Source organism: Primulina eburnea, chromosome 10 (assembly GCF_022965805.1).
Source record: "Primulina eburnea isolate SZY01 chromosome 10, ASM2296580v1, whole genome shotgun sequence".
In the NCBI taxonomy this organism is placed as follows: domain Eukaryota; kingdom Viridiplantae; phylum Streptophyta; class Magnoliopsida; order Lamiales; family Gesneriaceae; genus Primulina; species Primulina eburnea.
Window position 1 is genome coordinate 1,487,136 of NC_133110.1, and position 22,056 is coordinate 1,509,191.

The 22,056-nt window shown below is 35.9% G+C and overlaps 5 protein-coding genes across 11 annotated transcripts; 4 read left to right on the forward strand and 1 right to left on the reverse strand.

The window, feature by feature from the left end:
• The first annotated feature begins 1,399 nt into the window (after positions 1-1,399).
• Positions 1,400-6,398, forward strand: LOC140842342 (peptidyl-prolyl cis-trans isomerase FKBP16-3, chloroplastic). 4 transcript variants are annotated; one of them, XM_073210152.1, is made up of 8 exons: positions 1,400-1,531; positions 2,634-2,682; positions 3,333-3,607; positions 4,749-4,832; positions 5,529-5,578; positions 5,700-5,748; positions 5,871-5,945; positions 6,067-6,398. In XM_073210152.1, the coding sequence occupies exons 2-8, from the start codon at positions 2,652-2,654 to the stop codon at positions 6,181-6,183; spliced, it is 681 nt and encodes a 226-aa protein (XP_073066253.1). In that variant the 5' UTR covers positions 1,400-1,531; positions 2,634-2,651; the 3' UTR covers positions 6,184-6,398. The 4 variants fall into 4 exon arrangements, with proteins under 4 accessions (XP_073066253.1, XP_073066256.1, XP_073066255.1 ...); XM_073210155.1 differs by having other exon boundaries at positions 1,457-1,531; positions 2,643-2,682; XM_073210154.1 differs by lacking the exon at positions 1,400-1,531 and adding an exon at positions 1,598-1,620.
• Positions 6,399-6,545: 147 nt separating this feature from the next.
• Positions 6,546-8,198, forward strand: LOC140842341 (short-chain dehydrogenase reductase 3b-like). Its single transcript, XM_073210151.1, is given in 3 exon segments — positions 6,546-7,231; positions 7,322-7,593; positions 7,596-8,198. Coding segments are annotated over 3 exon segments (777 nt in total). The 5' UTR covers positions 6,546-7,217; the 3' UTR covers positions 8,087-8,198.
• An 862-nt stretch (positions 8,199-9,060) lies between these two features.
• LOC140803656 (uncharacterized) lies at positions 9,061-12,146 on the forward strand. The gene is made up of 10 exons (XM_073159557.1): positions 9,061-9,473; positions 10,024-10,057; positions 10,185-10,457; positions 10,541-10,557; positions 10,971-11,061; positions 11,189-11,254; positions 11,393-11,484; positions 11,560-11,607; positions 11,693-11,800; positions 11,944-12,146. Exons 1-10 carry the CDS (start codon positions 9,172-9,174, stop codon positions 11,969-11,971), a joined length of 1,059 nt encoding a protein of 352 aa, XP_073015658.1. The 5' UTR covers positions 9,061-9,171; the 3' UTR covers positions 11,972-12,146.
• Positions 12,147-12,985: 839 nt separating this feature from the next.
• Positions 12,986-17,417, forward strand: LOC140842340 (uncharacterized). 4 transcript variants are annotated; one of them, XM_073210150.1, is made up of 8 exons: positions 12,986-13,368; positions 13,630-13,932; positions 14,616-14,824; positions 14,914-14,962; positions 15,065-15,154; positions 15,246-15,308; positions 15,505-16,630; positions 16,717-17,053. In XM_073210150.1, exons 1-8 carry the CDS (start codon positions 13,201-13,203, stop codon positions 16,803-16,805), a joined length of 2,097 nt encoding a protein of 698 aa, XP_073066251.1. In that variant the 5' UTR covers positions 12,986-13,200; the 3' UTR covers positions 16,806-17,053. The 4 variants fall into 4 exon arrangements, with proteins under 4 accessions (XP_073066251.1, XP_073066248.1, XP_073066250.1 ...); XM_073210147.1 differs by having other exon boundaries at positions 12,987-13,368; positions 15,505-17,417; XM_073210149.1 differs by having other exon boundaries at positions 12,988-13,368; positions 13,685-13,932; positions 15,505-17,417.
• Positions 17,418-18,451: 1,034 nt separating this feature from the next.
• Positions 18,452-21,723, reverse strand: LOC140842344 (L-cysteine desulfhydrase-like). The gene is made up of 2 exons (XM_073210156.1): positions 20,230-21,723; positions 18,452-18,769 (listed from the first exon to the last, which is right to left on the reverse strand). Exon 1 carries the CDS (start codon positions 21,624-21,626, stop codon positions 20,286-20,288), a length of 1,341 nt encoding a protein of 446 aa, XP_073066257.1. The 5' UTR covers positions 21,627-21,723; the 3' UTR covers positions 18,452-18,769; positions 20,230-20,285.
• Positions 21,724-22,056: the final 333 nt, after the last annotated feature.

Below are 22,056 nucleotides of genomic sequence, written 5' to 3' on the forward strand. Positions count from 1 at the left end.
AATTTTCTATATAAAAAAATTTCTAAATATTTATCGAAAGAGAGCTTGTATAAAAATTTCAACTATTGATCATAAATTTAAAAAATGTCATGTAACTAGTCATCACCGTTATTTTTATTATTAAATTAAATAGTAATGACTAATTTTGTGATAATTATTAAAGTATAGACAACAAATTTATTCATAAAATATTATAAACTAAAAATGTGTGACAATAATAGAGCTGATAAATAAGTCGGTATTTATTCTTTTGGTATATTTTTATTATTATATATATCATATAAATAAATTGATAAAATTTATTTTGAATATGTAATATGAACTATTGACACATAAACTATTTATAAATTAGCCTATTAGTATATTATCAAGCTCAAAAGTTAAACTTACCCTAACCTAAATTTTATGTAAGTTCAATTACTTTTAATAAATTCAATTAGACACACATTTTGATTTTCAATATTATTAAATTTATTTCATTGATTAATTTTTTTAAAAATATATATTTATCTAAAAATTATATTTGATAAATAATTATCAACTCAAATATACAATTAATTTTTTATCAGATTAATAAAAATATAATAAATAAATATTTGTCACCAAAGTCCGTGTGCAAATTTACTCATTTATAAATTTATCATTACACCAAAACTCAGAAATAAACTGACCTTGCAGTAGTTTTTATTTGAAGTTTTAACATGGCAAAATTCGTGTGACAAGATGAAAATTTAAGCAAGGCAGATTAGGTCCCTTGGGAGTAGGGATGTCAAATGCAACATGATCCGTTAACCCGATACGACCTAAAATGAAAAACAAATCAAGTTCGGATTGGTGTTTTTCGGGTTTGGTTCGAGTCGGGTTGGGTGGGTTCGGGTTAGTGTCAGATTAGACTGATTTCGAGTTGAATCGGGTTAGATCGCGGGTTGACCCGAAAACTTTTTTTTGAAAATATTACCTATATTTTTATATATTATATGTTTGAAAAAAATGTATTATATATTTATATAATAAATTTTCATCATTTAATATTTATTTTGTATATTTTTTATTTTTTTAAGAATTTTTTATTTGATTTAATAAATATATTTTAATTTTTTACAATTAAAGTTTCAAATTTAACTCAAAATTTTGTTATTATGTATTTAAATTAAAATATTTTTTTTTCGAATTTTTTTCATTATTTTTTTAAAAATAAATAAAATTCAGATAAGACGAGTTAAACGGGTTGAGTCGGGTTAGACGGATTCGTGTTCGGGTTGCTTCGAGTTCGGGTTGAGTTCGAGTTGAAAAAAAAATAAAAACATTTCATGGATTGACACGAAAACCCGACCCGATTGACACCCCTGTTCATAGTTTGGAAATTTAAAATAAATAAATTATATATATATATATATATATATATATATATATATATATATATATATATATATAGAGAAAGTAGATAGGGAGAAGGAATACCCACCAGCCAATCATTCCCTCTCCATCGTTGTAGCTCGGCTATTTAGTGTCTCTTGCCATCGTAATTAAGGTTAGTTTTATTTGTCCCAGTTCTTGTAGTGTCGTTTTTGGTTTCATTTGTAGGATTGCATGAACTTGAAGTAAAATGGGAGGGATCTGGTACACAATCATAGTTTAAGAGGGGGTAAAAGTAATATTGTAACGGGTGATTACTGTCGTGAAGTTTGGAGTCGAAACTATTGTATGTTGAAACAAGCTTAGTGTGTTTATGTGTAACAGTGTGCTGAATCTTTGCAAATTGTAATTTATTTTAGTTTCTAAGACAGTGAACTTGTAAATACTAAAAGTTTAATGAAACGTACGTAGTTCGGTTGGTTTAATTATATCAATTTGTTCCATTAGTTTTAAAGGCTCACACTATCTTATGTACAAGAACATGTGTAAAAGGGGCTGTCTTGTTTAAATAGTTATTAGTCAAAGGGGATTAAAGAAAGGAGATTGTGAATGGCATAATCATACGTATCATGGAAAGAGAAATCTGAAATGTCCTCTTGTGGTTAGATTAGTGGGTGTCTATAAATTGTGGAGTCAAAAATTTCAAGATATGTTGAAATCTAAATCTTTGAACAAGATATGTTACACGGTTTGTAAAAAAAGAAAATTTTCCATATGTATAAATTGCGGAGTAAAAAATTTCGAATTGTGTTTTGAGGCACTGTGGGTATATTTGCTCCTATTGGTAAATGTATGTACATACCTCGAAAGTGGATTTTAGTATTTAATACTGCAACTGTTTAATAGAATACTATTGGTTAGGAGCTGTTTTTATTTAATTTACTGATTAAAAGTTAGTAGAAATGGAGTAGCTTGAAAACTAGAAATGGTAGGAAAATGAAAAGGTTAGAACTAGTACGTTTAGTATATGTTGGGGTAATTATCTAATGGAAACAACTTGTTTATAGATTTTGATATTGCTCAAGAGTTCTGATTTAGTATTCACAACTAAGCTAAATATTTCACATGCGTACAAGGCCGACATTATTTCGCAAAATTTCATAATGATGAATTTTGATGCGTCTGTGATTTCATGCACTGCATTGCTCAAGACTAGAGTTATGATTTAGCATTCAAACGAATGATAACTGAATCCTATTCTCATTCTTTATCCGCAGTTCACTCAGACAAGGGAAATGGCTTCTGCTTCTTTGCTTCTTCCACTCGGTAACATTTTCTCTTTTTCTCTCTAACAATGGAGATTCTAACTCCAATGTTTTATCACTGTGGATGCCTCAGTTGAATGAAATTCCATCATTTGTGGTAGGATTATGTGTGAGATTTTCTGTAATTTTGATAATTGTTTTCTAGATTCTGTCTGCTGGAATTTGCTACTTGATGTGGTATATGGATGTGTTGATTCGACTTAGGAACCAGATATGTGGATTTCAACCGTCCAAGAGTAGGCCTGCTCCACCGACTTAGGGTCGGAAGTACGACATAACTATTAGACAATTCGATGGAAGAGTTGTGAGAAAGAGTTATTGTTTATTCATAAAGGAAACATATTTTATTTGTGAACTAGGCAGAAGCCTTTAAGCCACATTTACATTTTCTGAAAATGTGTTTTTAAGCACTTTCTATATGAAAACTCATTCTTAATTATCATAAAAATTGTCAAGCTCGTCTAGGAAGCGATTTTCATTCCATTTTAGGAGTTTGCTTTTGTTTCAACTAAATTTATCGAGGGAAGTTTACATGATTGTTCCACTCTAGCAAATATTTTCGAAGAGTGCCCAAATAAATTCGATGGATAACATTTTTTCTGTGATTCCGTATCACGTTTTTAAATATTCTCTTGACCTGCTTTTATTCAGGTCCTACTCTAGCAAAAAAATTATTGACGAATCATCGAAGAGTACCCAAAATTCAAATCGAAGGTTCTAGAAGGCAATCATCTGTAACAGAAGGTTTAAAGGCTCTTGAGAATCAGGACGATTATCCCTTCATCAAAAGGCGAATTTTGATTAGTATAAGTGGTTTTGGACTCCTAAACCTTGTCGCTGGTTTGAGTTTTGCTGAAGCTGCTGGATTGCCCCCAGAGGAGAAACCAAAGTTATGTGATGATACGTGTGAAAAAGAGCTTGAAAATGTATGGTGAGATTACCTTGTTCCCTCGAATTTTTTACTATCCTGTCATTGTTGTTTATTCTATGATATTTATCAATAATGATTCTGCTTACTTTGAGATTCAATTTGACTATTGACAAATTTTTCTTCATGGTCAAAATTTCTATTCCGAAACAATAGTCACTAGGTTATTGCCTTATGGGAGGAATTCTCTTCTCTCATCGGTACACCAATATGTTATTCCATTGAATATGTTGAAACAAGGTTATTCAGGCTCATTCCGATAACCTAAGCTCATGTTCTTGATTGCAATTTCAAACCTTGCTTTTTTCTGTAACAACGGGAATATTCTTCTTTACACGAATTTGGCTTGATGTAAAAATCTATCGTCTTGTTTCTAATTGTTATCAAACTCTCGAGTGCTAGATTAGCAGGACTCATTTTCATCATGGTTCCCTTTAAGATTCCAAGGCATAGCCTTCCAAATACATTTGTTGTGTCTTTGTCTATCTATGTTTGCATTCATACCATTCTTTCTGTATTTTATTTGCTTGCCATTTTTTACTTTAGCTGTCATCTCAATATATGGATGTAAAGAGAAAAGGTTAGATGTGAATCCTCATGATCAGTCTGTTCTAAGCTCGTTTGCTGATATGATACTACATCCAATCAACAGATAGTCGTACATAGTATAATTATTCAGTATTGAACTTGTATTAAATATTACGGGGCGTGCTTTCTTCTGGTTTGTTGGAGAGATTTGGCTACAAGTATGCTATTCTTTCTTATCGTTATTCAATATCTGAACTAATTCACAGGTTGATTAACAGTCTGAAAGCTACTTATTCTACACTGATGTATTATTCTATCATTCTATGTCAGTTATCGTTTTTGAAAAGCATATATTTGCTCTCGCTTGTTTTGACGTTATTTGTAGTCAATCGAATACAAATAAAAAGTACTTTGCCAATTGCAGAACTGATGATTGTAATGTGAAAAATTCATTCAGTTGGTCACACACATGAGCTAATGATCTGAGACCCTATTTGAGCTTATAGTCTATATTTTATGCGGTGAAGTATTTGAAGAACATAAACTTAAATAATCAATTAATGGATTTTACATCGTACACTTGCCTGACTTCAGAAATTCTGTAATCGAAGGTACCTATGGTAACTACCGTGTCTGGTTTGCAGTATAAGGATATTAAAGTTGGTAGAGGACCTAGTCCTCCGGTGGGATTCCAGGTTTGTACCTAGTTGCCTTGCTTTGAGAGTATATCAAGACAAGTGAAAATAGAGAAACATCAGTAGAAGCTCAGTAGTGTAGATTTAAATTTTTTGCCCTTATTTCTTGTAATTTCATCAAGCTACTAATTCTGCATTTATGCCCTCGTTTCCACATTGAAGGATTATATTCCAAAATCATTATATTAATAAAATATGAATGGGGTCAAATTTTTTAGTCGCCAACATGATTTCCGATTCATTCTTCTCCAACTCTACTCTTGTGACTCTTGATTGTAAATTGCGAAACATGTTTGTTTCAGCTCTATATTTGTTTGTGAGTGGCTTTTGTAGGAATGCATACAATAAATTATTCTTTCCCTGTTAAATATGACTAGTATAGGAAAAACGAATGACCAATGAATGCAAAACATATTGTAGTGAAGGTTACTATGATAAGTTTAATATCTAATGATGCCAAAATTTGATGTATATATTAATTACATCTTAATAATTGTTTTTATGCTTAATGCTGGCGAAGCTGTTAAGAAAATCAATTTTCACATCCACCAGCAATATGATTTTTATTAGTGTGGATATTGGTTGACATATATCAAATATTAATTAATGGGTAAAAGAAACGCTCACCAATGTAGTATTAATTACAGTGATTATTCCTACATATACTAACACAATAACATATCCATTTTAACATAGGTTGCAGCAAACTATGTTGCCATGGTTCCATCGGGCCAAGTATTCGACAGGTAATTGTTTCGCATGCAACTTGTTTCTCACTCACTATTATACTGTAGCATCTCTGGTACTTTGCCATCACGGTAGATGAAGTACTTATACCTAGTGATTTCTTGTTATTTGAACTTCTAGTTCTCTGGAGAAAGGCCAGTTTTACATTTTCCGTGTTGGCTCTGGTCAGGTGAGTTGCCAAGGAGTTTCGCTTTCACTTGAGATGATTTAACTGTGATCATGTTCTCTGTGTGTGTGCGTGTGTATTCAGCATGCCCATTGCTAAAAATAAGCTGAAACACCCAAGTACAGGTAATCAAAGGACTCGACGAAGGGATTCTGACCATGAAAGCAGGAGGAAAACGTCGTCTCTACATTCCGGGACCAGTAAGCACGTTAAAACCTGTCATTTTGTTTGATCTAGAGAACAAAATGTAGATGCTTGAAACGAATCAGATACAATAAAATATATGAAAACATATAACATATATTTCTGTTGTATGATCAGTTAGCATTTCCCAAAGGACTCGCCTCAGCTCCAGGGAGGCCTAGAGTGGCTGCAAACAGTCCAGTTGTATTCGATGTTAGTTTGGAGTACATTCCAGGCCTTGAGGATGACGAATAAAGACATAAAGAAAGCATACATTTTATGTCCTTGTTGATCTATCACTACCACGGCTTGGAAGATGCTGAGAAAGGTTCCTAGTGTTCTTTCTCTAATTGATGTTTTTTTAAACTTCACATTCAATTACATGTACAAGCAGAATGCATTTATAACCTAGACGAGCTGCCGAAATTTTTGTAACCCTTCTATACAAAGAAAGAAAAGAGATTTCAGTGGACACTGGTTTTCGTCTGCGTCACTTCTTTTATATCATAGGTGGTCTGAATTGATATCCACTGGACCTTATTCCCCCCTCAACTTGTTCCACATGGTTGTCAAGCAGTAAAATAGAACCGAATTCAAGCATAACTTCCACTTGGATTATTTACTTATGTACTAGAATCGTGTCTTCTCTATCTTAAGTTAGATTAATTTAAGTGGTGATTTAGTCATGAACTTACCAGAAGATTATTTCAGGAAGAAAATAAAGGAAATGTAGCCAGTTATCGAAATAAATAGTCAGTGTAAAAATGGACTAATAAAAGACAAAATGAGATAATTTCTTTTATGTCTTACAAGTTAATTTCCGTCCCTTAACCCATACATCATTATATCAATCAAAGGAATGGTAGCAGACACGACAATATCTCGAGCTTTGAAATCTATGCCCCCACTCATTTCAAGTTACAAAACACATATATATAATATAATTGATTTCTTCTTAGCGTACCGTGAATATTTACGTGTGCATGTTTGTATATTTTAAAATTTTATACAATTCAATACATATTTATATATAAAAAAATTTATTAGTTTTTATATTTTAGATATTTTTTACCTAATTTGTTGCTTGGTCCCTAGATGAATATAAATACAGTGAAAATTCAACCCATGTCTACTAGTACTGGAAATATTCAATATTCAAAGACCTTTTAACCCGGCGTATAAGTGGATCTGCGCTGCGCTACTCTATTAAAGTAGTCTATATTTAATTTGGCATTCAAGTTATTCAACCAAGCTAATTGCAAGCTTCATTTCACAAATCTTGCTTCGGTATGTCAAAGCTAAGGTGAGCGCACCGCTCGGCCCCTTCTCGATTATATATGTATGTACATATTTTGAAATTCTTTAGTTATTTATATATGATTCATATATATAGGTTGGAGGGTAAAGTGGCTGTGATCACAGGCGGTGCGAGTGGCATCGGTGAGGCCGCGGTACGATTATTTGCCGAGCACGGGGCGGCCGTCGTGGTGGCTGACATACAAGATGAATTAGGGAGCCGGCTTGTTTCTTCGATCAACTCCGATAAAGTGAGCTACCGCTACTGCGACGTACGAGATGAAAAACAAGTGGTTGAGACCATCAGCTACACCCTTGAAACATATAACAGTCTCGATGTCATGTTCAGTAATGCAGGAATTCTGGGACCCTAACGAGTATACTAGACCTTGATATTCAAGGATTGGATGATGTCATGGCTACGAATGTCCGTGGCGTCGCCTCGACTATAAAGCACGCTGCCCGTGCCATGGTGGATAGAAAGATCAAGGGGTCCATCATCTGCACAGCCAGCATTGCAGCCTGTCTCGGAGGCGCCGGCCCGCATGCTTATTCGGCATCGAAACATGCTGTGGTGGGTCTGGTTAAGGGTGCTTGCAGCGAGCTCGGTGCATATGGGATTAGGGTCAACTGTATATCTCCCTACGGGGTGGCGACGCCGCTCGCTTGCAACGCATTCGGTCTGGAACCCGCCGAAGTGGAAGCAAACAGCTGCAAGACGGCCAACTTGAAGGGAATTGTTTTGAAGGCTAAGCACGTAGCGGAGGCGGCACTGTTTCTAGCTTCGGACGAGTCGGCTTATGTTAGCGGGCAAAACTTGGCTGTGGACGGTGGGTTTTCGGTGGTCAGCCACAGCTATTGATCTTCTTTCTAATCATCATTTGAATTTGATTAGATCAAACTTAACCCCGTGTATTGAATGAGTCAACACCAATTATTCGAGATATATATAATATCTGATCTTAATTCATATATTATTTGGACAAAATCTTGTGTGAAACGGTCTCACATGTCATATTTTATTAGACAGATCTCTTATTTCAAATCATCCATGAAAAAGTATTATTTTTTATGCTATGAGTATTATTTTTTATTGTAAATATCGGTAGAGTTGATCCGACGGATAAAATTTTGTGAGACTTGGGATGATGTATCCATTTTGATAGGACCGTAAAAACTTCTCATGAAAGACCTATTCTATTATTTTAGCTGGGAGAAAGTTTTTACGATCCTATCAAAACAGATACATCATCCCAAACTCGTCGATAATGGGTATCAAATGAGAACCTTTTTCAAATTCAAATAAACAATAACAAATAAGTAACGATTATTGCATGTTACTTTTAGTTATCACACTAAAAATTTGATAAGACAAATCTTTTGAGTTATTATACGAGCATAATTAAACACTAATTTTAGGTTTGGTCGATACTGGGTGTGGGGGCACTGCCCCACATCCAATCAACGGTCCAGATCATTTCATGGGGGGAGGAAATTTAAAAAAAAAAAAAAAAACCAAGGGCCAGAAAAATTCTGGCCCTTGGATCTGCCCCTGCAGGCACTGCCTGCAGGGGCAGGGTCGAATTTTCCCTAATTTTATTAGTAAAAAATTCTAAAATAATAGTCTTATTAAGTCAACACTCTAGAAAATAAAATGAAATCTAATAGAATGAAAATTAATGCACTGAATCCAGAATTTGAAAACTCAGATTACCATACTTAAAACAACCAAAATTAGTTTTTTTAAAAAAAGTTATTTTCTAAAAAGTAAATTAGTTGTACAAACTCAGGCGTCTGCGTACGTTTGTTTACCCGCTACCAACCAAGGTAAAGGCTGACTTTTAGTTTTCCTTTTCCATTATCCATTTACTTTTTTGTAAATGTAAATTTTGATTCCAGCCGAGGAACCAAAGAATTCCCATTATCTTCAAAAGGAAGTGGAGAAAAATGGAGGGATCGGTTGGAGCCACCTCAAATTCAAGTCTTCTGAGATGGGAGTATTGGCTGCAGTGGCAAGTATTGGTGTGTGCCCTCATCTTGATCCTGCCCACAACCATGGCTGTCATCTTCCTCCTCCGGAATAGGAGTACTCATCCGCTGAAGCCTGCCGATTTGTGGGCCACATGCTGGACCAACATCCATCCTCGATTCCTTCTCTTCTACCGTGCTTTCGCCTTTGCTGCTATGGCTTTCTTGCTCTTTCAAACTGTTGCTGCCTTTGGATTCTTCGTCTTCTTCTTTTACACTCAGTACGCTTCTTTACTCTCTGGATTTTGCCTACTCATCCAGTGGCCGTGTGGGAAATGTACGCATGATGTTTTAACATATGCGAAATTATGTTAGGTGTGATTTTGGACTAGGATCTCTATGTATTGGATTTATATTTGAACACATTAAAGACACATTCCCTATTAGATATAATTTATGATTGAATTTAGGCTTATTTGATTGTCAGCGGTACATAATTAGGGTATATAGGCTCAATGTTGGATTAATAATCAAACAAAACGCGTTGATAAGTTCGGTGTTGTTTGAAAATCATTGAGTATATCATGCTGTCCATTTTCTTCAATTATTAAAACATCTTGGAAACAACTGTTTCCATGAATGTGTGGGAATAAATTCAACTCTGATATACTTGTAGATTGTATGTCATACTAAGTTCATTGTAGTATTGTCACCATATAACATGTTAATGGCCCATAGTCCTATCATTTTTCTAAACTTTCCACTGTTTTGTAATTGATCTCTACAAAGTAAATACCATCTGATTTTTTGGATGTTTGCTTCGATTTCCAGATGGACTTTTGCATTGGTGATGGTCTACTTTGCGGTATATAAGCATTCATGCTCCTTATTTAATCATCTCAAGTATCTGTAATATGTGCATGAAGCATTCTATTCCTTGGTATTTATTCTTGGATGTGGACATTTCTGAGCAACAACTTGTTCAAGTATAGCTTGCTACACTTGTTTCTGGCCGGGGATGCCAGATTGACTCAAGAACCCAGAGTGGGGAGACCGATAGATTTCTCAAGAAGGATTCGGAAGACATTATGAATGAAACACCCACGGCTACAGAGAATCATGTTGGAGGTTTTACCAAGCAAGAAGTTCATCACAACCAAGTTGCGTATCAGGAGCAGCAAGTTGGATCAATTGAAAATATTGTGTACATTATTTATCAGGCCAGTCTGTTCAGTATTCATAGATTTCTTTCTCAAATCTTGATGTGATATGCTTGTTGATAGCGTTTGATTGGTATTTGTTGCCAAAGTGATCGAATTATCTAAATGAGAGTCCAAATTATGACAAGTTATATGGGCACAGACAGTAAAATTAATGGACAAAGTTCAGCTATAGGCTAGAATATTTCAAAGTTCAGTCCAAGGACTTTGAATGGTTTAAGAAAGAAGAAGATTGAAATACGAAAGAGAGGAAAAGATGGCCAGAATAATTTTTTTAAAACAAAAGAGGCCAGATTTTGCAGTCACTGTGTTCTTCTAATTTGTAGACTACCAATGCATAACTGTCTCGATGGCCAAATTCTATGTAGTATGAAAGTATTTAATTGGTCGTCAGCAGTCCTTAGTCTTTCATTTCCAGTCCTTCATTTCTCATCATCTTGGTCAGTAGAAGCATACGGCGGTGATGAATGGAATGAAATCTGAACTGTTTATTATTTCTTTTTGTTGCATTTCGAATCCTAAGGTGTGTTCTATTTTTGGATATTTGTTGTGAAACAGATATGCTGCAGGTGCCGTTATTTTGACGGATATTGTCTTTTGGTGTCTTCTTCTCCCATTTATGACAGGTGAAAGTTTTCAGCTCACCCTGGTAAGTATCTGTTCTTCTCTTGATCCTTTTTTTTTAGACTTTAGCTTTTGGTTTAGGTTCTAATTTCAATTATTTATAATAAACAAGAAATATAGGAGCGAGTTCATATTCTAACATTATGTGGCAGTTGATTGGATGCATGCATTCTGTAAATGCTGTTTTTCTTCTCATCGAGTCCGCTCTCAATCGCATGGTAAGGTTCAGCATTGCACCACGACCCCCTCTCCAGTCTCCATGCTACTTCTAATCGACTCTAACCATTGTGCGTAGCTTCAGTGGTTGCCTTTCTTGTTTCAAGCTAATATTTCCAACTGAATCATCCGTATTTCAGCCATTTCCCTGGTTCGGACTCATCTATTTTCTGCTGTGGAGCTGTGCTTATGTTGTTGTCCAATGGGTTTTACATGCTTGTTGCTTTACATGGTAATTTTTATGAATTCGGGGCAAATAAAACACCATAAAAGCATCTGTCTTATCAGATTTTCTGTGTTTACACAGGTGGCCTTACCCTTTCCTTGAACTGTCTACCCCGTGGGCACCTATGTGGTTGAATTTCGCTCTACTTGATTCCGTACCAGTCGGGAAACACAAGCTCTACACATCATCTAATAAGGCATTATGTATTTTTCAGGTATCTGGCTTTGGGGCTGGCTCATGTTCCCTGCTACGGGTTATATGTATTGCTGGTGAAAACAAAACAGGCTGCTCTCTCAAGAATGTTCCCTCGCACCTCCGTTAGGTCGAATTAGTTCAAGATTACGAAGCAAAATATTTTTTTCCATTAATTTTCAAAAATGTATGGAAGGATTTATACTTAGATGTAGATGAATAAAGAAAGGAGGGAAGACAAAAAAACTGAAATTGCTGGTATTCACATGGCAGGGTTTCAATTGAGAAGAAGAATGGTTGAATGATGCCTGGGGCTGGAAGGGAAGGCTCCGCCAAAGTAGTTATAGGTGTGTTCACTACTTTCATGGCATGTGCTATTAGATCGATTTAGGTTATTAATAAATTAATATTATTATCTTCTTTCCTAACCTTGTAAAAACAATTTATCCTTCTAGAATTTACTTGCTTTACCTTTTTTATCTAGAAAAACTTGTGTGAGACGGTCTCACGGGTCGTATTTTGTGAGACATATTTATTATTTGGGTCATCCATGAAAAAATATTATTTTTTATGCTAAGAGTATTACTTTTTATTGTAAATATCGGTAGAATTGACTCGTCTCACAGATAAAGATTCGTGAGACTGTCTCACATAAACCGTCTATTTTTATTTTATTTTTACAAACTTAATAGTATACCATAGTCGAAAGTATAGTAATACGTAATACTGCATTGTTTAGGATCATGATATTTTATATTTATATATTTTAAAATTCATTGAACAACACAAATTTTTGTACGACGTCTCACAAATTAATTTTATGAAATTGATTTTTTTTAAGTCATACAAAATATCTTATTTTTTATTTCAAAAATATTACTTATTATTTGTCACATGACACCAAAAATTTACTATTTTAACAAATGCATATATAATTTATAAATTTAATATTCTAATATTATAATTTTTTTATTTATCTATGTTTCATAATTTTTAAATGATCATATCTTTCATAATATAAAAAATTATTTTTAAAGTTTTTAAATTAAATATATTCTATAAATTTTTCACAACAAAATTATTTAACACCAAAAAAGTTTAATATTTATGCACGAGAGTTACTAGTAATAGAAATAATTCAACCATAAAATTTTGAAAATGATTAACAATCTTATTCAAATAATTATTTTAGTTGATCGTTAAATATTTTGTATAAAACAGTTACCCCTATATTTTTTTATTTATTTAAATATTGTGATTTAAAAATATTTTATATTAATTAATATAAAATTTACTTCGTCATAATTACCGAACACAACGTGCGAGGCAAGGGGAAGTGGATTACTCGTGTACTATAAATTTGGGGGCGCGTCACAACATTTTCAACCCTAGAACATTACCAACGAATCGTCGAAACGTAAACGAAATTTTCCGTTTCCACCCCTGATTATTTGTCGAGTCGATTTCTTACGCAATATAAAATATATATAAGTATAGAATTTGATTGTCTCCGACTCCAATCCGTTGGCAATGGACGATAGCTGTGCGGTGTGTGCGGAGAGCTTGGAGTGGGTGGCTTACGGTGCTTGTGGTCACAAGGATGTCTGTTCCACTTGCGTGGCTCGTCTACGGTTCATCTGCGATGATCGTCGCTGCTGTATTTGCAAGACTGAGTCCAACGTCGTCTTCGTAACCAAGGTTCCTGATAATTCTTTTGTTTATTTAAGATTAAGATTGAGTTGTTTGGCTTGGTTATGTCAGGGGCTTTTTAAGGCATTGTCTTCTGCTCAATGGATTGGTTGTAAATGATTTTGGTCGTTTCCCTTCACCCTATTAGAAATTGAAATGTCTGGCCTCGGTTCAGAATTTCAGGTGTTATTTTTCTCTCAACATCTGCATTGAACTAAATGGTTCTTTTCTTTTGTTTTTTTTTCTGCGGCGTTGCTAATCTTCTGTAAGGCGTTGGGAATTTATACGAATACGATCAGTGATTTTTCATTGTTTCCTCCCAAAGCAAAAGAAGGCAGAGCAGAAAACTTTTGGTATGACGAAGATACGCAGTCATTTTTTGATGATTCGGATCATTACAAGATGATCAAGGCCATGTGCAGACTTTCATGTGGAGTGTGTGATAAGATGGAGGATCATCACGATGATGGATCCAGGAGAAAAGCAGAGTTTAGAAACATTGAGCAGCTAAAGGCTCATTTATTTCATAAACATAGGTTTATGATGTGCAGCTTGTGCTTGGAAGGAAGAAAGGTAAAGCTTGTTTTCCTAGATATTTTGTTCATATATCACCTAGCTCTTTGTTAGTTCTATGTTTATTGTAGACAAGCATCCTATGTTAAGTGCTGATATTTATGATGGTTATGAATTTGTTTTGTTCAGACAGTTTCTTACTAAGGCTTGGGTATAATTCACAAATTAAGTATGAAGTTGGAATTGGATTAAATAAATATAATATGGGATGTCTGCCGATTGATATTTATGTTAATTAGTCGAACCCTCGTATCTGTGGAATATATTGAAATGAAAGGAAAATTCACAATTTACGTAAGGATTCTATGAAATGGCGATTTAGCTCGTGAATAGAGAGGCTAATTTCTTTCTGGGATGTATTTTGTTATTGTATGTGGAAATTATGGACAACTTCAAGACCTAACAATTAACATATGGTTTTGGCATTTGGGATGTTGCATTTTTTAACAGATAATATTTTAATATATAATTTGGATGCTCAAATAACGTGAAGCATCCAAGTGAATGATTTCTTGATAGAACAACATAGAGAATTAATAAATCGTCTTCTCTCGTACTTGGACTTACTGTAGTGATTAATGACTGCTGACTGCTGATTGCATTCTTGATGGGAAATTAATCACGTATCATGGTTACAACTTACAAGTTGCAAGAACTGACAAAGCTGTATTTGTTATTCACAGGTTTTCATTTGCGAACAAAAGTTATACACGAGATCTCAACTCACTCAACACACAAACACAGGTGACTCTGAGGTGGATGGAACCGAAAGTGAAAGGGGAGGTTTCATGGGGCATCCTCGGTGTGAATTTTGTGTAACACCATTTTACGGGGATAACGAGCTCTATACACATATGTCTACAGAACACTATATTTGTCACATATGCCAAAGGTAATCTTTGTAGTTTTAGTTGCAATTATATGTTGAATTTGGTGTTCTCGACTAATTGAATGGTAAATGTGATAAACGGACGTGTGCAGGCAGCATCCAGGACAGTATGAGTACTACAAAAACTATGATGATTTGGAGGTTAGAGCATCAGCGTGCTGCTAAAGCTAGTATCTGTAGTTCATTAACTATTGCATTTAATATTATTTTTTGTTATTTATTTGGAATGCCTAAAATTGTCAGATCCACTTTCGCCGTGATCATTTTCTATGTGAGGATGAGGATTGTCTTGGCAAAAAGTTCGTTGTCTTCCAATCTGAAGCTGAATTGAAGGTCAGCTTGTTGGGCATTTGTTGTGAGTGAAGTTGCGCTTTATATGGAGTATAACTGCTTCATTCTTACTTTGTTTTGGGTTATGTTGCAGAGGCACAATACTTTGGAGCATGGGGGACGTATGTCTCGTTCAAAGCGCAGTGCTGCTCTTCAGGCATGTATCTCCTCGAAACCATAAAAAATATTAATCACAGTGTGATTCAAATTTTCATTTGGTTATTGTCTTTCCCATCTGCTCTCTATTTTGGAGGGACTTGCTTTTGCATCTAAAGGCAATTTATTCCGTCGGGATTCTTATTATATGTTTCCAGGAGTGCATTTTATGTGCTCTAATGTTCTATTCTCTATAGATACCCACCAGTTTTCGGTATCAACGAAGTAGCGAACAAGATCATCGTCGCGGAAGAGGGCGTACTTTTCAACGAGATCTCTCTGATAATCAACTTTCTTTGGCCATCCAAGCAAGTCTTGAAACAGCTAATACAGCACCATTTAGTACTCGGACTGCTACTGATCATGGAGAAACTGCTGATGTTGAGACGCTTGTTCCACCTTTGGAGTCTGTAACAACCACTGTTTCTGAGCCAACATCAAGATATCTGCAGGCATTATCTCATAATTCAACTGGTGCAACACTTGGAGAAGTTTCCTTTCCTCCTCTCACTGTGAATCCTGGAGGTAGTCAACAGAACTCCCATTCTGATGTCCAGCCTAAAAGAACTATGGCTGCACTTCTCCGTCATCAGGGTAACCGAAAAGGAAATGCCTCATCTTCAGCTCCTGCTCCCTCTTGGCCAGGAAGTAGTCGTACGTTTGCTCAGCCAGAAATCAACACTCTTCATGATTGGCCCTCAATCAGTAGTGCTTCTGGATCGGCATCTGGTACTGGACTGAGCAGACCCGCAATAGAAATTGGGCATGCCCCGCCTGGACATTCAATTTCAGCTCAGTCTCGTCCATCATTGATTACTGATTCAGCATCAACTGCTTCTTTGATTTCATCAGGGATGTCCGGAAGCACTAGCTCTATCCGTCACTCTTTGTTGGCCTCTAATCTTTCGGAGTGTGGCTCTCTAGAATCGTCATCTGGTGATTTTCCTCAAGTTTCTGTATCACAGACACGCGACTCTCCTTCAAGTGACCATACTTTGGACAAGGTAAAAGATGTTCAAACAGCAAATAAATCCCTTGTGGAGAAAATTCGTTCGGCTTTGGGGTTTGATGAAGAAAAATTCATTACATTTAGAGAGATTTCTGGTGAATATCGTCAAGGTTCAATGGATGCTGAGACATATCTAGCGCATGCTGTGCAGTTTGGTTTGTCTCATCTTGTTCCTGAGTTAGCTAGTCTTCTTCCTGATGCTCAGAAGCAGAAAGCGCTGATTGAAGCCTATCATGTTAATCTGGTAGAGAGTGCTCCGAGAGAGAATGGTCGGAACAATGGCATCAGCTTAAAGAATAAGGACTCTAAGAAAGGTAAAAGTAAATATGTAGATTCTGGAAATAGTGTTGCTAAAAACAGTTTAGCCGTTAAGATTATAAGCACTGTGAATGAATTACAGTCCAACCACAGACCTTCGGAAGAAGCGGTGCCTGTGTTATCAAAGGATGGGTATCGATCCGACCGAGGCAAATCAAAAGCCGTGGTTGATTATTCACGGTTAGAATCGAGTGGACCTGGCGAGGCCACAAAATTAAAAAGTGACTCCTCTTCTGTGGTTGAAGCTAAGCTGAAGTCAGGTACTGGGGATGGGAAAGGTAAGCAAAAGAAGAAAACTTCCAAGTTTCACAGAGTCCGCCTTGGTGATGGCTCTGTTGAAGCACTCCTGGATCTTAAAAGTGCTGATCATGATCCAGATCCTGGTCCAAATATAAAGGATTCTCATGCCTCAAGCGGACAAAATATGGAAAGTCTGCCTGCTCGTGGTGTGTGGCGGAATGGTGGAGGCCAGAAGCTTGTGATGATGACCTCCAGAGAACCTAAAAAATGAGTCACGATAGAGGCAGTGAGTCCTTTTGACTTTGCTCCAAGCTCTACTGCCTTCTTATCTTGCGTTATTGGGTGTTACGGAAGTATATATATGTATATATACATGCTTTGGGAAAGATGGCTTTTGCTCGAGTGTTTACATGGCTAAGGGCTCATTTATTTAAATTTTTGGTTGAAGCAAATTGTTAGAGTATTGTGGAACGTGGGGGCTGCTTTCGCATTCTTGAAAGAAAGAATGTCAAATCCCTTTTTGATTATTATTACTGTTTCTTATTTTTAGCTGGCTTCTTATATTTGGCTGCAATGTTTTGAGCAATCATGTTACATTTCTAGAATCTTAGCAATCCAATTTGGTCTTTGTAAATTTGATTGCGCTTGGGTGTTGATTTTTTCCCCCTTCAGTTGTGAAAGTTGTACTTTGTTCCACTTTTGATGCTACAAAAAACTAATTGTTTTTTTCCATGTAGGATGCTGAGTCCGATTCGTGATTTAAGTGAATGATTGAAAATCTAACTTATCATTCGTTCACGATGCAGTGCATGGTATATATTGGCGGGGATAAATCAACCATTTTTAGTATAAAATCTATTACTAATGTGGATGCTTGTTTTCTTGGGTTAGTCCATGCTACAATGAGTATTTTTTCTTCTGTTACAATATCATTAGATCGTGTACGTCTCTAATATTTTAATGAAAAATAACATATATTTTAATGATCCAATAACTAACATTTAACTATATTATAGAGATAAATATTTCAAATCTAACATAGAATAGTCTTTTTTTCCGTTAGATTCTCGGTTTTTTTGGGATTTTTATCTTATTTACCAAGTAACAGGAGCGTAGACGTAGATTTGCAATTATCCACATTGATGGATATTTCTATGGTATTTTGATCATAAACAAATAGACTCCCAGTTAATTACTGCATTACTACCAATTTACGTGCTATTTTGGATTAGATTCGTTAAAGAAAAATTGTGATCATCCATTCACAGGACAGCAACTGAAATTGAGATAAGCATCCTCGCGAATTTTCTAAAATAAGCTTGCGAAATGATTCATTTTCTCTGCAATAAAATACGCAAGCTAGGAGTGGACTAACATGACATGTGACCTTTGGTTGAAAACCTAAACCTTTTAAATATTGTCAATTGAACTCGTGAACAAGAATGGTGAATTAATTAAACGAAAAACATATCTAAATAACAATCTCTATTCATAAATTCAACCAAGTGAAGTTAAGCCTGAAGTACGTAAAAGTCATTGAGTTCTCCACTCGTTGTCACGATACGTTTAAGATGTGCTAGTATTTTGAAAGAAGATTTTCATATCATTCACGCACCTTCAAGAAAATAAGAGCATCTGAAAGCTGGCATGGGGAGAAAATGAAAATGAGGGTCTTTACAAATTTACTGTCACAACTAAAACAGGAAGATATGACTGCAAAACTAGCAATTCTGTTGATAAGGGAGAAACCTCTACGATTTCTATTGTTCATGCTTAGCTTGGCTGTTCAGTTGCATCCTCCAAAATTCATCATTCTTCAGGACAAATCGGGTATAAGAACGCTTTCCCGCGCAATTTATTTTCCGTAATCTTCTCCACTCCTCTCTTCAAAATAGCTGCAAAACGAAAGATTGAAATCAAACACACCAGCTCATTTTAGATAAGAATGCCGCTTATGCGAGAACATAATGAAGCTCTCCTAGATTAACCATGAACATAGTCGAAATGCATCAACAAAATCGTAGGTCTCACACTCTCTACATTTATCATCACAGGAAAACTCATAATCTTTACAAACACCTTGGCATCAACAGCTTCATAGCACTATTATGTATAGTCGTACTTGAGAACAAGAACAGACTTGAGTGTTAATTTCATATTCTCAAAACAAACATAAAGTTAAACCGAACATCTCAATTATTTGAAAAACGGAAAGAGGTAACAGCACTTTGTCCTTCCGATAATTGTGGAATCAAAGTACAGGGCAGAACCTACCTACATGCATCTGATAGGCATTTGGGGGTGGAAAGGTGGAATACTAGGTCAGGAGAAACATATTACAGATGACATAGCTAAAAACTAAGGGCATTTTAGTCCCAAAGAACTAAAAAACTTCAGAAGCATTGTAAAAAATTCACCTAGATTTGCTCCCGAAGAGATTTTAAAATCCATATTTTTTTTTAAAAAAGTTAACTGTTTTGATTTCACAAGCTGATTTCCCCTAGTATTTTTTGGACTAATATCAAATCCTAGACATGATGGCCCACAAGAGGGTTGATTTTTCAATAATTTCTAATGTGATCACACGATTGTGTTCATCAAAGGACAAAAAAGGCAATAAAATAGTTTTACAACTGTTACTGGCTACGAGGCAACAAAATAACACAGGAGCAAATTGGAAGACGATTTCTGCATGCATAGTTTAAATAAATATGTCAGCAAAGCACAAAAAGGGGCTTCGAGTATATTTCACAAAAAATATAAAACTAAACTCATATTGAATTAAGAAAAAACAGATTTACAAACGTAGTAGTGCACCTAGAGAAAAGAATATCCTCACAGACCAAAACTTCAAGGAACATAATTGACACCCTACTTGATTTCCTAAGCATGATACAAATTAGTATACTTCTCTTGACCAAGCTGCCAAAAATTAGAAATGACACTGAGGGTGTTCCTTCAGGTAATTTCAACTGTTCTTGTTATTGGCTTTTTGTTAAATAAGAAAAAAAACCCATGCATAAAGATAGATGTATATGTATGGAAGGCAACATACCCATAAATGGGAAATAAGTTCGTGCAGATTTTCCAGAAGGTACAAACCATGCAAACAATTTTTTTTTAAAAAAAACATTTAAATTGATCCTAGTCATAGAGCACTAATATGGGTCCTAGATTACAAGTGCAAATGAATATCTGCATAAAAAAACATTTAAATTGATCCTAGTCATAGAGTACTAATATGGGTCCTAGATTATAAGTGAAAATTAGTAACTGCACAAGTGATGTTGATTACCGTGATGACAATATATAATAAGGAAAAGTTCATAAACAAAATTATTGAAGAGAGACTAACCTATTGATTTGTACTCAAGGGAACACAAGAAGTGCGTAAAATGAGTTCACGCCACTTCATTCTATCCGAAGCTTCTTGCAAGTGAGTCCATCGTGGAGAAGTTGATTGATTGCATCACGTAACTTCATATAATCATCAACATTATTGTACACTTGATGAGAAATACGAGCATATCCTGTTAGACAACCATTCACATCCGTAGATCCCATCTCCCCATCTCTTGGAGCCTGAAAATATATGGGGACTTCAACCCCAAAATGATTTCTCAAGTGTGTCCTTAACTTCAATGCATCATCATCACACAAAATACCCAATCCCGAAGGCAGTCCAACCATCGCCATGCTGGGGCACATCTCTGGAGGTGAACCAAGATTTGTTCCCCAAGCTTTAGCCAACATTTCACCCATTTCCACTACTTTGTCATGATTATGCTTCTGAATTCCCACGAGACCCCCTTGAAACCTATTAATGAAATCTAAAGCTTCAGGAATTACAAGTTGAGAGCTGTAGTCTCGAGTTCCAATCCATGCGCTCTCTATAGCCAATCCATTCCCATATTCATGTGAAACCACAGGGTGATGTAAATCGGGCGATACGGGTAACTTTCGGCAGTATAAAAATGCAACTGAAGGAGGGCAGAAAAACCATTTATGCAAATTGCTTACATAAAAATCGGCTCCGATTTCCTTGACATCAACATGAACACTGCCAATAGCATGAGCAGCGTCCACAAAAACGCGTTCAACACCTTCCTCCCTACATATCCTAACCAATTCACGAGCGGGAATGACAACACATGGCATTGAAGTTATATGATCTATTATCGCTAGCCTAACTGTCCTGCCGTTTGCCTTACCTCTAGCCAAGCCTTTCCGAAACTCGGCGATAATCTCTTCATTGGAATTCACAGGGAAAGGCAAGTGAACCACGATGACAGAACCGCCAGCCCGAGTGACATAAGCCTCAATCGACTTCTTTACAGCCTGGAAAGCGCAGTGGAGCATGACAACAGCATCTCCCTTCTGGAATCTCCCTTCCGCAAAAGCCCATCCAACATGCTGGAGAACGATGGCAGCAGCAGTAGTGGCATTGTCGACGATGGAGATTTCATCGACGTGGTCGGCATTTACAAGCTCCTTAACGATGGAGCGAGAGCGAGTGATTTGGCGCTGAAGATGGTTGAAGAAGAAATCGTCCGGATGGCGGAGGAATCGAAGCTGCCAGAGCTTCTGAGCGGCGATGATGGAGGCGGGGCAGCTGCCGAAGCTGCCGTTGTTGATCCTGGCGATGCCCGGCTGGTGATGGGCGAACTCCTCCCGAATTTCGGCTTCGGATATCCAGGCTAGTTTTGGCTTCTTGGAGACGTGGTTTACATCGCCATTGGCTTCAAGCTCCATGTTGACGGGGCTAGGGTTTGTAGCCGGCGAGAATACCGATTACAATCAACTTGGGAAAGAAGCCCCACATTTACTGATTACCCTTTCTGCATCTAGTTCTATCTTACACCTAAGTGAATAAAAAGCGTGAAGACAGTCCAAAAAGCGTCCTTTTTTTTTAACAAGAGGCGATTTTAGACACGCTCTTATTTATTGTTATTGATATTGTATTTTTTAGACTTATTTGTATCGATTATTGATCTTAGCCGGCATTCGAAATGTTGATTTTCATTCATATTTTGATTCTGATCATTATAGTAAAAATATAAAGAAAAACGAAATAAACGAGGACAACACTCGACTGAAGTGATACCATAATATAAATTCATTCATTTTTGGTAATTTTTGCAAAGTTTGATATATTTTATACATGTATTTTAATTAATATGAA